The sequence below is a fragment of the Lissotriton vulgaris genome, chromosome 1_1 (assembly GCF_964263255.1).
Source record: "Lissotriton vulgaris chromosome 1_1, aLisVul1.2, whole genome shotgun sequence".
NCBI classification, from domain to species: Eukaryota; Metazoa; Chordata; class Amphibia; order Caudata; family Salamandridae; genus Lissotriton; species Lissotriton vulgaris.
Genome location: NC_141685.1, coordinates 579,773,664 through 579,787,261, shown reverse-complemented (window position 1 = coordinate 579,787,261; position 13,598 = coordinate 579,773,664). Strand labels below are relative to the sequence as shown.

Here is a 13,598-nt window from a genome sequence, read left to right as displayed (position 1 = left end):
GCTGTAAGGGTGGTGATTTTGTGATTCCAAGTGGTCCGGATTTGCTACACACTTGAAACCCTGATTACTGGTAGGATTCGACAATGGTGGTCTGGAGAGCCAGGGTTTCAGCTATCAGGTCTGAGGGGTGGGGAAGAGGTAGGTGTTCCTTGTATAGGATCTGCAACTTTGCTGTCTGGCAACTCTGACTCCCATGAATACTTGGGCTGAGTCCCATTATGTTCTCCACCTATCCCATGATTGATTCATCCTCCAGGTAGTTGTAACTTTTGTTGCAACATCTGAACTGGACACCTTCCTGGCGATACATCCTTGACGTCAGACTTCTTCACAAAGTTTGTACTTACGAGACAGGAAAGAATAAGCAAGTTGGAGGTGTCTGAATTGCTTTGAAGGCATTTCATGCCCAGTGGTTCACCTGAAGGAGTTGAAATCATGAATAGATGTGCTTATGGGAAGAGTAAAGTGCGCATGAGCACCAGTTGGAGCATTTATACTTTCAGACCTCAACCTGTGACCCGTACATTAATCGATGTGTTAGAACCGAAATTTGAAATCCTCATTTATCTCCAGGGTTATTTTGTAATCACACAAGCTGTTCTGCTTCCATTCTTCACATCCTCTTTATTGTGACACTCGGGAACTGATCTGGAACACCTACATCACATGAATCTCCCTCAGTAAAGTATGGAAGCATTGCACCCTTTCATTTTGAATATGATGGGGAAAACATTGAATTTGTAGCCGAATTTGAAAGAGACGCATAGAGATTACGATAAAGGCATCTTCTTGGATGATGGGTCGGTAATTTTTCAGACAAGGAAAGTGGCCTCTGATATCATGAGTTTTGAGAACCCCAGCTCTTTCTGAATGGACAATTTCGATCCATTTTAATATTTCCATTTCTTGGCAATGCGAGCAAATGCGCTTTGATAACTGCTGCGCCTAATTTGTAACAATTACTGTCAAGCTTGCGCGGAGACCGCTCGCTCCACCCTGGTTCAGGAACGAGTGAATAGATGACTCCTGAACCCAATTTTATTCACATCATATTTCATACTGATTATGTATTGATGACATTGATTCATTTACTCTTTAGTGCACCACTTGCATCGATATTAAATCTTATTGACCACCGCCGAATTTTAATTTCAGATTGCTGATAGATTTTTCCATCAGCTCTGATGGTATATTTGACTTTTCCATCATTAACTCAGGCAATCGCATGGCACTGAGTTATTGCGTTGAACAAAAAGTGTACACTTCAGATGTAATTCTTTATAGATTTACAAGGGTAATGCCTCTACTAGGGATCCCAAAACTAACATTTATTTGCAAAAATAGCTCAGTGGTACAAAAATCCCTGAAACATGTTGACTCTTCCTCAGCAAAGCATCAGTAAGAAGTTTGTTTCGGACATGCTTTCACGTACAAATGCGATGTCATCACTTTACTTTGTGGTACTCCGCTTTGGATAAGCTATGTTTTTTTTGGGGGGGGGGGGTGTTAGTTGCATCATTTTATGTTTTTGTTTTTTTTCTGCAGTGAAAACACTCTGCCCATGCTTAGGGTTGCTCTAGTACTTAATTTTATGGCCTTGCTATCCAATTTCAAACTATAGACCTTTACCAAGGAATACCCAAACTTTTTTTTCCATGAGGCTTGGAGTTGTACCTGATTTTATGCTGCCTATGTTACATATTCTATGTTCATGTATTATGGCTAATACTATAGCCTGGCGTGGCCCTGGCACCCATGATATGTGTCGGACACTCCTAAATTAAGCCATCCTTCCATGAAGTCACATAAGCTGCCATTTTGAGTTTTACTAGTGAACATGACTCGACATTTCTTCTTCTGCACTCTTTAGTTAAGAGCATGTTTTCACAAGAGCAAGAGAGTTGTGCTTGTTTTCAAAATCTATATGTACAGGGAAACATGGGCTACATTTTCAAGACCATTGACAAGAGATTACACTAGATCCTAAGAGGAGAGGTCCTCCTCAGTTTACAGGAGAGTGACCAAAAGTATGGGATTCACAGAGGTATATAAATTCATTTTGAGCTCATTCTGGCACAGTTAATGGTTCAAAACTATAGATTTTTACCCCCGAAAATAACCCCAAACTCTGCTGTTATTAATTGAATTTGACCTCAATCCAATATTTTCTCCAGTTGTTCTCCACTTATAGGTTGTGATGGAGTGTAGCTGTTGAAGCATAAGCTTTGTAGTGTTGGCATTACTCAAAGAACTACATGCAGATACAATGATTTTAAAAAGATCACTGCAACTGCCTTTTCTAAATTCAGTGAGTCTCCCTCCTACTGCATTTAAGTCTCCTATTTCTTGTATTAAGACAGCTCAGTACGATGTGCTACTGCATATCACAGTGCAGTTTTCTCCTTTTTTTTATTCTGACGAATGCAATATTTCTGATTCAGGGACAAATTAAAGCTATACCATCCTGCAGGAACATTTGGGGTGGCTGTTTGGGGCTAGCGCAAAGTTAGATCAGCCAATGTGTGATTAAATGTCAGATTTGGCTTCACCCTCAGTTGTGACTGGTTGAAGCCTTCAGGTGTTACCTTTAAGAGTCGAGGAAGGGTGCTTTAGTACTGTTGCTACCCGAGGGCACATTCAAGTGTCCATCAGAGACTTGGTATCGGGTAAAGTCTGATAGTCAAAGGAGAGTTTGTAAGCCGCAAACAAGTGTCTGAAATCATGGTCTAATAGTCGACCTTGAGCTTTCTTGAAAAATATTGAATGCAGTGGTGCTGCCTGATGTGCTCCAAAAGAAAGTCTAAAAGAAAGACTAGTCGTTAACCATGGTTTTGATTGCTGACACAGTTGATGAAACTAATGAACAAGTTCAGTAGCAAGGACCAATCACTGATGGGAGGAAATATAAACAAATGTTTGCTCTCCAGGCAACAGTGAGATTAAATTGTTCTAGTCAACCTCCACAATGACCAGCATTTGGAGGGGGGCACACCACTTATTGTTGTTTTTTTGTTTTATTATTTGTGGTTTTTTTTTTTTATATAAAAGTGCAGTTACTTTCAGCTTCCCCATCCATCTCCCCCTGTAATGCCTACTTCTCAGGGATGGGTTAGATGTGGTCATTTTAGTACTTTAGATAATCTCGCTCTGTTCCTGTGATATTCTTACACTTTCAAAATGGACCGTGCAGTATATGCATCAAGTAAAATACATTTCACAGAATTTAAAATCCCAAATTTCAGTTCCGCTCTCCTTTTGATACATTTTAATCATGGTTCTGCTTAGATTTTTTTCAGGACCTGTCTCTATAATTTTACACATAATGGGTCCTCTCCTTCTCCCCATTGAGTACTTGCCTTCTGGGTAAAAAAAATTCTGTTCTACAGTGTGATATAGCACATTCCTTTCTTTTGGGTAGGCAAGCCCCGCCCACTCCCCTCTTCTCTTTCTGATGTCACTCAAGTAACACATCTCTTTCATGGTTTTCGACAGGTATTGCTGAATAGTCCGGATTTACAGAATGCTCATTTATCCACTGCTATGAAAAAGATGCTTAAATCCTGTTTTCATCCCCTACGCTTTCTTCCTTGCTCCACCCGAAAATAATCCCCTGCAAACATGCATGGCAAACTTTCTCGTCATCACCATTGTGATAATCCAATCTGAAATATTCTCGGTCAGTGTCTCTTCTGTCTTTGAAGATGTTCCCAGTCCTCTCCCAGTGCATATGTAGCTGGGTACAGAGTTGTGTACTTGTAGGTAGGAACGAGTCCCATATTGGCACCTGTCTCAATTTAAAGTTGTTAATTCTATCCATCCCGTTGGCTTTTGGAGCTGGTGGCGATCTAGCACCAAAGTTCTGGGTAAATCCAATGAAAAGTAATCTACAAAGGCCTTTACTGAAATGGATCTCTGAAACAAAGGTGCAAAACATTGTAAATAAGCAATGAGTGTAATTAACCACGTGCTCAAATAAGCCATTTAGTGGAATATAAGATTTCCTGGAATACCAGAGCCAATCCTATAACACAATATTGAAAAATGCAGTAAGTAATTGGGCTAAACCGTACTTTACGTTTTCATTTTAGAGTTGTGGACATCTAATTCCATAGACCTTGACTGTTAAAAATAGTTAGAAATCTCAATTGTGCACCAAGCAGGCATATCTGTATGGTCACATAGGTATTTTCTTTTAGTTTGTGCTTGGCTTCATCAACCAGCTTGTTTGCATCAGAGTTTGCTTTTTAGCAGGTAAATTGATCAGCTACTTGTTTTCAGTACTTGTAAGCGTTTTGTGTGCAAACCGCATACAGATAAAATTACAGTTGGTCATTAAAACATTATAATCCCATAAGCTAGTGTGGTGCAGGTGTGCCTTGCAGCTAAGATCAGCATATAGCTCAGGATGCTAGACCTGCTGCATACAGATGAAACTGAGGAATTCTGCTTTTAAGTTCCACAGGAACTCCATTAGTAACATAAGATGGCATTACGACAGGTAGTGGTCATGGGGATTAAAAAGTGCACTCTACTTATGACTTTTCTCTTCATTTTGGCCGGGCGACTATTGATCGCCAAACCATATTTATTAAATGAAATCAATTCCTCTGTGGTCCTAATGGGCAGGAACTGTGTTTATAATGGACTCTGACAAGTTTTATGGAGATCTAAAATGCCATTGTGTGAGTGGGATCAAGGCTGAGAGTTGGCAAGAGTACAAGCCATGCACTTCAGCCAGTGCACTTCTTTAATATTTTTTTCGACGAACTTTAAAATCTCAAATAGAAAGGTTAGACTTCCTGCTTATCCTGTGAGATATATGCATTACAACCACACCGCCTCCATTAGCTTCTCATGTGCTTCCTGGATCTGACCATGCTTTTCCACTTCAGTGATGAAGCTGTTTCATCACAATACTGGTCTGAAAATTCCTGTCCCTACAGTGCTCAAAGTAGAATACTAGGCCACCATGGCTACCTACAGTGGAGTGATTGGCCACACATTAAAAACACACACTGAACTGCTCGATTGTGCCCAGAACTGGTGCTTTTCTCCTAATCTTTTTATTCACTGTATTGTTTCTGCTCTTTTTTTAAATATTTTGTTTTCTTCCCCGGCGTAGTTGGTAATATCTTTGTGTTTGTTTTGCCCTTCAGTTATTTTTCTTTTAATATGGCAACCCACCCTGCGAAAGATAAACCTGACCCTAGTGGAGGTTCTGGGTGTAGATGGCAAAAGAGTGACAAGTGCAAATGTTAGTTAGAACCATTTTGAATTATTGAAAGTGAATCTCATTTCATTTTTTTTGCACATTTGCACCATTGCAGACAGTGATCCTTCTTGTGCAAATCCTGTTTAGCCCCGCCATAAAGCAGACGAATGGCCTCGACTGCTAGAACACTTTTCCCTCAGAAGGAGCACTGTTTACCCCAGGCATGTTTCATTCTGTGCCTCATCAGTTAGCTCCAGCTTGACTGGCTTTGGCACAGTGAGCTCCGGACCCATCGCCCAGAATATGCATACAAATCAGTGTAACGCTCTTGCCACAAAAGGAATGGAGCTTTTGGCACAGGCAAGCTAAACTGAGGGGATGGAAGGCATCCAGAGTAATTATCCACGGTTCAAATTACATTGAACATCTCTATCAATTTCTTGCTGCCTAAGGGGCATATGAGTATGTACATGTCTGCAGTAACCCAGACTGAAGGCATTCACGATCAGCACCGTAGCATTTTGATTGGCTAGGTTATAGTATTTTGTGAGTAGCTGAGCAATACCTTCTAAAATTGGCATCATTCATGCCCAGTGTTCCTTCACCACGTTTTCTGTGTTTGACGTGGTTGGGTAAATTGATTACGATAATGATGACCGCACTGATCCTCGAAGCTAAGCACCCAGACAAGAATATACAATATCTTGTACAGTTTTGCATAACTCCTGAGTTTGAGGGAGACGTGCAAACTACTGTGCCCTCTACATTAGTGTATATAGGTATACAATCCAGCCAACATACCTTTATCCAAAGGTCTGGCTGAATGAAGTTGATGAGACAAAACTGGCCAAAATGATGATCCACAGAGCAAGGTGGTGACTTGTGATTGGACTAGTGTCGGAAGGGTTGGTTCATGATTGGACTAGTGTCGGAAGGGATGGTTCATGTGCGTGTTGTTTCAAAGGAGTACTCCATACCAGAAATAATAAGGCCCCGTGTTTTCAACCTGCAATGCACTTCTGCTTGTCAAAGACTAATGGACTTCATTCAGTTCAACTCCAGGCTTCAATATCTGCTGGAATGATGGTCATGTTGACTGCTTCTGGGATAATAAAGACCTCCTTTGCCATCCTTGCATCTTCCTAGTCCTAAAGCAAGGCCCCAAATTACTCCTTTTATTTTCAAAGAGTGGATACATAGATTCAGAAACAAGGCAGACGCAACCCTGTAGGAAAATATATCTCCAGGGTGTTTTCTCCTTAGCCTTGTTCAAACTCTTCCCATCCTGTATATTTCTGGTGATTCTAACGTGGCCCTGAGGTACACAACCGCTGCAGGACCAAGTACCCTCATGTCGGAGCTTTTAAACAGCTGGACCTAAATGTGACTGCAAGGGCCACGTTAATTGTTGCGGTAATACCACCCCAGCAAATACTGATGCCACAGAGTGCGGATTACAGCACCGTTCAGAGTTCCACGCTTCAGAGTGGGTTAGAATGCAGTAACACCATGTTTTTCCACTTATTTCAATGTGTACAACTTTTAGGTTTTATCTTGCAAAAACGTGCAGTGGAAAACCTGCAACTGAGCTAATTACCACTCGATTTGTAATCCCGGTTTAAGCCGAACCTGGTTTTCCGTGGGATTTTAAATAAGGCCATAAATATCAAATGCAGGGTTGAAGGCGTGCGGCTCCCTGGCAGCCGTGGAGCAGCTTCGTACAGAGGTCCTCGTGCACACTCCGGAAACAGTTCTCATGAAGGTTGCTATACGTGTGCGCGGTGGAATGCCGCTTAATTAACCATGGATTTGTTTATTGAAGCCCGAGTTATAATGGATTGCGTGGGGCGGTGCACAGGCCCACCATGAGAACATTTTAACGATTTCAAGCTTCTGTTTGCCCCCCTCCTCCAGTAAGCAAAGCTTACATTTTTAGCATTTCACGGTAGCGCTTTTTTTCCACAGTTCTGTTTTTTATTGTCTGGCCGGCCTCATAACAGGAGGAGCATTCCTTCAGGTTTTGTGCTCGCGAGAAAGGTCATTTTCTCACAAAATGACTGAAGGGAGGAAGTAGCCCACGAAGAGCGCGGTAACCCCGAAATATCTGACGAAATAAATCCAGCCGCCAGCCCACTGCGAGCCTGATTGTGTTTTGCAAACAGGACGTGGTGGGTGACGCGCGGCCGGGCCCACGGCAGTAATTGGGGTCCGTGGGGTTGAGCACCCGCACCGAGCCGCGGGGCGTGCCCGCGCTCCCGCGCCGCGTATCCTGGGTGGTATTCAACCCCACCGACTGGTAGGTTTGGAATGACACTTTTAATTGCAAACGGCGACACACAATGCTCTCTCAACCCGCTGCCTCCATTTTACGATTTTTTTTTTATATATAACAAGCCCTGGCCTCACACAGAGGAGATTTTAGCGTCACCTGCTTGAAAACGAAGCCCTGCTTTCAAAGAAACGCCCCCAGCAATCTCACGGATCATTACACACACTTTTCAGGCTTCTCGGTTTTTCTGCAGCGCCCATTAACTGCGGATAAATATGAAGTGATCTTTGCTTTCCCCCCTTTTTTTTCGTCCTGGTAGTGCTTGTAAAAATGGAGTGTCTTCTAGTTTACATGTCACTTTGCAATTCCCTTGCAGTTCCGTAATTGGTGTTGTCTGTGTCCACAGTGTAGGACATTTGATGCTCATTTATTGAATATGCTTACCGGCTGCTACCTAATCTCTTTGTTCTGGACAGACAAATTACCTTTCTCACACTGAGCTTCAACCCCAGGGAATTAAACTTCCAAGCTTCAAGCGCTTTAATTAGCTCGAAAGTGTGTGCGTGTGAGGGGGAGGGGGGGGGGGGGGGGGTGCGTTAGCAGTGGACAGTGTGCAACTTGGATAAAGTTAACGCCGGGAAAGCTCTAGGTGGACTTTCAAACCCATAAAGTTCAGATGAAAACTATTCCTTTCCAATAATTGCAGGCATTACAGGGCGTGGAAGTCCACCCCAGTTGCCGAGGGCTGGAGTTTTACCCAGCTTGGCATTTTTAATTATCTCCATTCATTACCACCTCCATGTGAAGGCTCGTGGTTCTATAAGGCTTTGCTCAAGTTACATTCGCTAACATTGCAAAAGAAGAGTTTCAAATGAAAAAATACCAAAATAGGATATGAGGGTTCTGTGTGAATTAACCCCCCTGTCTCTGACCACACTTTGTTTTCAGAGACCACATAAGGATGCAAACCTCAGTAGATTGTATTTGTATAGTTGACGCTCTTGCATTTTTTTCAGTACATCTCTTTAATTGGAAGGACGTTTCAGATGACTTTTAAGGCCATACGCTTTCTCCTTTGTTTGAATTCAACAACATTACCTCTGTGCATAGTGTTACTCTACAGTGGTGCTAAATGCAAACAATTACTTTATGATCCAAATGTACTTTTTTTTTCTTTTTTACTTTTTGAAACGTTAAGAAGCACTTCTCCGGTCAGGAAATCATGTATTTTGTTTCACAGAGACCTTTTCCTCATTGTTGACATTTTTGTGACTCCCTCAAATTATTGGCCTGATTTGAACAAGCTGGTGAGGTTTGTCCCTTACGAAAGAAGACACTTTGCCATGCCTTGGTTTATAAGCCAAAGAGATACCTTTGCAGGATACTTTATTCCCCCCTGGAAAACACTGAAGAACTAGGATGTGGGTTAAGAGGGGATCCCCAACAACTAAGCGAGCTTCTGAAGCACTTCAACGCCTCGTCGGGGGTAGCAAGTGGAATATAAAAGCAATTTAATTTAAACCTGCTGTGGACACAAAATATACACCGCAAATCAATACAACGAGCTGGCTTAATCTAAGTGAAAATTGCAAATGTCCTCAAAGATGCTCCTCTGGCCTCAGGATTAAAGGTAGGTTCTGGTTTTGGTAGTGCTAGCCTGAGGTGGCAGTCCAGTCCTGGCTGCTAAAGGGATTAATGCCATCTTAGTAACATATGTTTCTCGGGTTTTGTTGAAGCATGTCCGAGTTCTTCAGGCCATATTGTAGTAGGCCACAGATCCGGTCATTCTCCTATTACCTTTGCGTAATTCATGTCATCCAACGGCTGACTCAAGTCTCACGCACCGATAACATGCTATACTGGAGACACTCAAATGGCGTGCTTCGAATCTCCATCCCAAGCCCACTGAACTGAGGAGCCACTGGGTGTTCTCCAGTTTATGCGAGGACGTTGGTGGTGATGTGTGTTGTTAACGGCAGCCACTGGGTGAAAATAAATGATCAGCAGTTCTTCCGAACTCCGGGTGCAGAGGGTGGGATCTCTACTCTTTGAAAGCATAGAAGGTGGGAGGTCACCCAGTCCTTGGCAATCCTGGCCTGGCTCATCTTAAAGATGTCAAAGGAAAATGATAGTCTGTATTAAAAAATGGTTGATAGATCAAATAGTATAAAGGTCGGAGATACCACTTTGTCGGCTGCTATTTTAAGCTCATGGAGGGCGACAACCAAGATTTAATAGGGTTCCTCTATTGGGTGGTATCCCTCCGGAGCCCATTGATTACAGCAAACGGAGAACTACCCGAAGGAAATAGATTGGGTGAAAGTTCAAAGGTCCATCCACAAGTAAAGCGGGTTTCTTTAGGTGTGGTATAACAAATACTTGCTTGATGTAGAAGCACTCCACATTGAGATGGTAATTAGTTCTGGGAATGCAGTGCCTAGAGCCCTAAAAGTGTTACAACCCCACATCTCCAAGCAAGGGTCCAGAGAAGACTCAGATTCAATCCACATATGCAACAGTATTATCGTTAAAACTCTGGAGTACTCATTCGCCCCCAGTAAGGATGGCAATGGGCTGAAACTTCATTTCCTTTTTCTATGGTGCTGAGTGAGTTGGCCAGCTTTTCATTAAACCTGTACCTGCAGTGGCTTAGCAGGAACAGACACCTAGGTTCTTAGACTTTTCACCCATGGGAGCACTGGTCTCATTCAATCCTCTGCAGATGCAAGTCTGTGGAACGAGTTGGCTAATCGCAGCCCTACTCCTGGTGAATGCTCCTGTTTTTTAAAATTATTAGTATATGCCCCACTCCAATCTAAAAAATCCTGAAAATGAAATAGGGTCGGCCACAGTGGGAAGTCTAAGGTACATCATGTCTAGTAGATCAGTTTCCTTTTCATTACCCTTTTGTTTTACCCATGGCAAAACAAAGCATGTAGTGTAAATAACCTGTTTCTGTGGCTAGGCTGCTTGCCTTTGCCACTTGAAATATTAAGCTAAGCTGTTCATGGTGCAGTGATCTGAGGTGCACTATTCCACTTCTCTCCAGTTCGCACACTCTTCTCACACCCTCCCCCTTTCTGAAATAAAAAATAAAAAAAATGGAAGACATGAAAATTGAATGAAAATGACAAAGCAGCAGAGACTGCTGGAGAGGGCAGAAGGTTTGCAGGGAGAGAGGCAGTGATGGAGGGAAGAACCTGCTATTATGTACAAAGAAATGCTTTTCCAACAAGCCAGATAGGTGTAAATAGAACTTTCCTTATCTCGGCTTTGGCCATTTGTCACTCTGATCTCTTGGAATCTTTTAGACTATCGTGGAAAGACGGTGAGCGGTGGTGGCCAAAATTCTATCAGTGTTATTTTATTATTTGTTTACTGTACCCAGAGCTTGGTGCTCCCCTTTATCCTTACAAATCATTTCTTCAGTGTGCTCTTTGTTTATGAAGATTACATTCTTGCCAATCTGACCTCTCATTGGCATGTACCACGGCAGCCAGTGCTGTTGTCTGTGAGAATAAGGAGCACACCCAAGATCATTTTCCAAACTGTGCAACAAATGGTATTTAGAAGTGTCCAGATTAATAAACTGCATTTTCATATCAGGTGCTTCCTTCCTCCTCCACAAATATGTAATCGCTTCACATTTCAGCTAGCCATTGTCAGTATACATCATGGATGAAACGACTGGAACACATTGAAAACGTTGAAGAGGAACTGAAAAGGAGGATTTTTTTCTCTCTCAATGAACTTAACTGCACAAGCTCTGCTCTGAATAGTTGTTCACGCGGACATTTTAATGTACTGCAAGATTTTGAATAAGTCATCGCTGTAACGTCTCACATTCATTACATAAATGCCATAACCAAACAGACTTGCTTATCTCTGGTGTCTGCATCCTGCTCTTCAGAATCCTGTATCCTGACTTTTAAGTTAGAAAGAAGCCGCTCCTCCCACCCCATCCTTAAGAAGAGGTTGTGCATTGATTCCAGCCCTCCCCTACACTCCCACTGGAGAATAGTCAGGAAGTGGGGTGTGTCTCTCCCAGTCCATTGAAAGGACCTTTTCAGATGTACCCATAATGTTGAATACCGGTACGCTTGGCAAGTGAAGGGTCTCAGAAATGCAAAAATGATTTAGTTTTGGGACCTAGAAATCCACCTCAAAATAGAAGGCTGAAGCCGGATGATTAGACTTGTCTTCAGCCTCAGTGCAACATCAAGCTTTTTGACATTTAAAAACGCCACTGCCAAATTTCTATAACTTTCACTAAAAATGATGCAGCATTTTCTACCAAATTTGTCATATGAAATTTGCTTAGTGAAGATTACTTATGTACCTAATAATGGCTCGCTCTTCATATGATCTTCCTGCTTTTTGATTTCTCAAATTCCATTTCTTCTTAGTTACTTTTTGGTTAAATCAATTCGCTTTCACTGGTTTTTGTTTTGACTGTTTTACATCAAAAGGTATTCACAGCTATAGGTACTGTTTTACCCTTGTCATGTGCTGTTCATTTGATAACATAGCTTTATGGATCACTATAGCAAGGTATATTTGCCCTCCCTGAAAGGCCACTTCTCATTTGACTCCTGCCAAATAAGTGCCACCCGCAGAGTTAAACTAGAAGTCTGTTATGTCCAGGAAGACATTTACACATTAGATTAACATTTAAAAAAAAAACGATTAAAATACTCAGTGAGTGGAGGAGGAAACCTCGATTCTAGCCCTTAGCTCCTTCTCACACTCTACCTCACTCGAAATCGAGAGGCAGTGTTGAAGTACTATGGTATTAAATTGTGGCTGGACACTGGCTTACTCTAGTGTTTTAGGCCAGTGCCACTCCATTGCCTTCAGAGGAGCTCTCAGTGCTCCACTGTTCTGATAGAAATATTAAAATAAAAACTGGAATGGTGCTGGCAGGGGCACTGCCTGCCATAAAATGCATCCAACGTGTATTTTAAATCCTACAGGGGCTTACAAATGCAACCCACCCCCCATAGGATGGCCCTTCAAGGTGGCACATCCTAGATTTAAATATTTCCTCTGCCTTGGATTTGTGTTCTTTAATTTATGCCTGAAGTGGCTTGAAATAACAAACTCCTTTACATGTATTGTGTTGGGCCGCACATGCAACACCGACGCTAAATTCTCCTATTTTTCTGTCTTTCAGGTCTGTTAAAAGGTCAGAGGAATGAGAAATGTGTGCCTTCATCTCAGATTTTGTTCATCGCAGATGGATGCCATGTGTCTCCCGCGGACGAGTCGAGTCACCTTTGTAGCTGGCCGCCGCGCCGGCTCCATGCCATTGCACCTTTACTCTTGACTGCCCTCCCCACGTTTTTCGGTGTGTTCAAATGACTGAAGACGAGCATTGAGGACTCTATGAACCTGTGCTAATGGGAGACTGTCGAGCAACCGCAGAAGAGATCCACCGAGGACATTTTGAGGGAAAAAAATGACTAATGACGCTAATTAAAGCAAGCATCGAAATCAGAGTCCCTACCCTTGGTGTCAATTAGCAGGGCACGGGCCAGGGCGCGCACCCCCTGTTTTTACCTTGACAACATTCTCTTCGCTCTTTGTATATTTAAGTGTTGTAAGGAAACGTGTTTCAATCAAACTGAACATAAGATAAAAGAAGATCTGTGGCTTTTGTGGTACCCCGTCACAATCACGTCTATCTAGCTCTGTAAAATACAATCTATGTATGCATGTACCTGTTTTCATCAAATGTTGCTACTTCCCATACTAAAAATGGCTCATAGCAGCTACTGTGTAGAAATTTTCACCTACTTGCTGAATGAAGACAAATCTTTTATTTGTGATATTTTCTGAGGCATTTGCTCTAGTATGGTGTATTTAAATAATAAAAATCTAAAAGGAAGTGATTTTGTTAGTTTGTTGACTAAATTTACTAATTGTAATAATTTAGATCTTCAATTGCAGCTGTTTATGCGAATATGGAAAGTTCCATTGTTTGATGGCAGCATCTGAGGAGTTCTATAAGCATGTACCGTTTTAACTAGCAGCTTAGTGAATTCTACAACTTGTACTTTCACTTTTATTATTGCAAGCATGGACTTAAAGCTCTGTGTTGAAAGTGCAGTTTCTTAA

At 42.1% G+C, this 13,598-nt stretch overlaps 1 protein-coding gene across 1 annotated transcript in view; it reads left to right on the top strand.

Moving 5' to 3' along the window:
- Window positions 1-13,372, top strand: part of LMO4 (LIM domain only 4) — a 48,610-nt gene extending 35,238 nt beyond the window's left edge. Inside the window, exon 5 of the mRNA XM_086953972.1 lies at window positions 12,655-13,372. Coding sequence (XP_086810098.1) covers window positions 12,655-12,663 — 9 coding nt within the window. The 3' untranslated portion in view covers window positions 12,664-13,372. The remainder of the gene's footprint in view (window positions 1-12,654) is intronic.
- The last annotated feature ends 226 nt before the right edge of the window (window positions 13,373-13,598 follow it).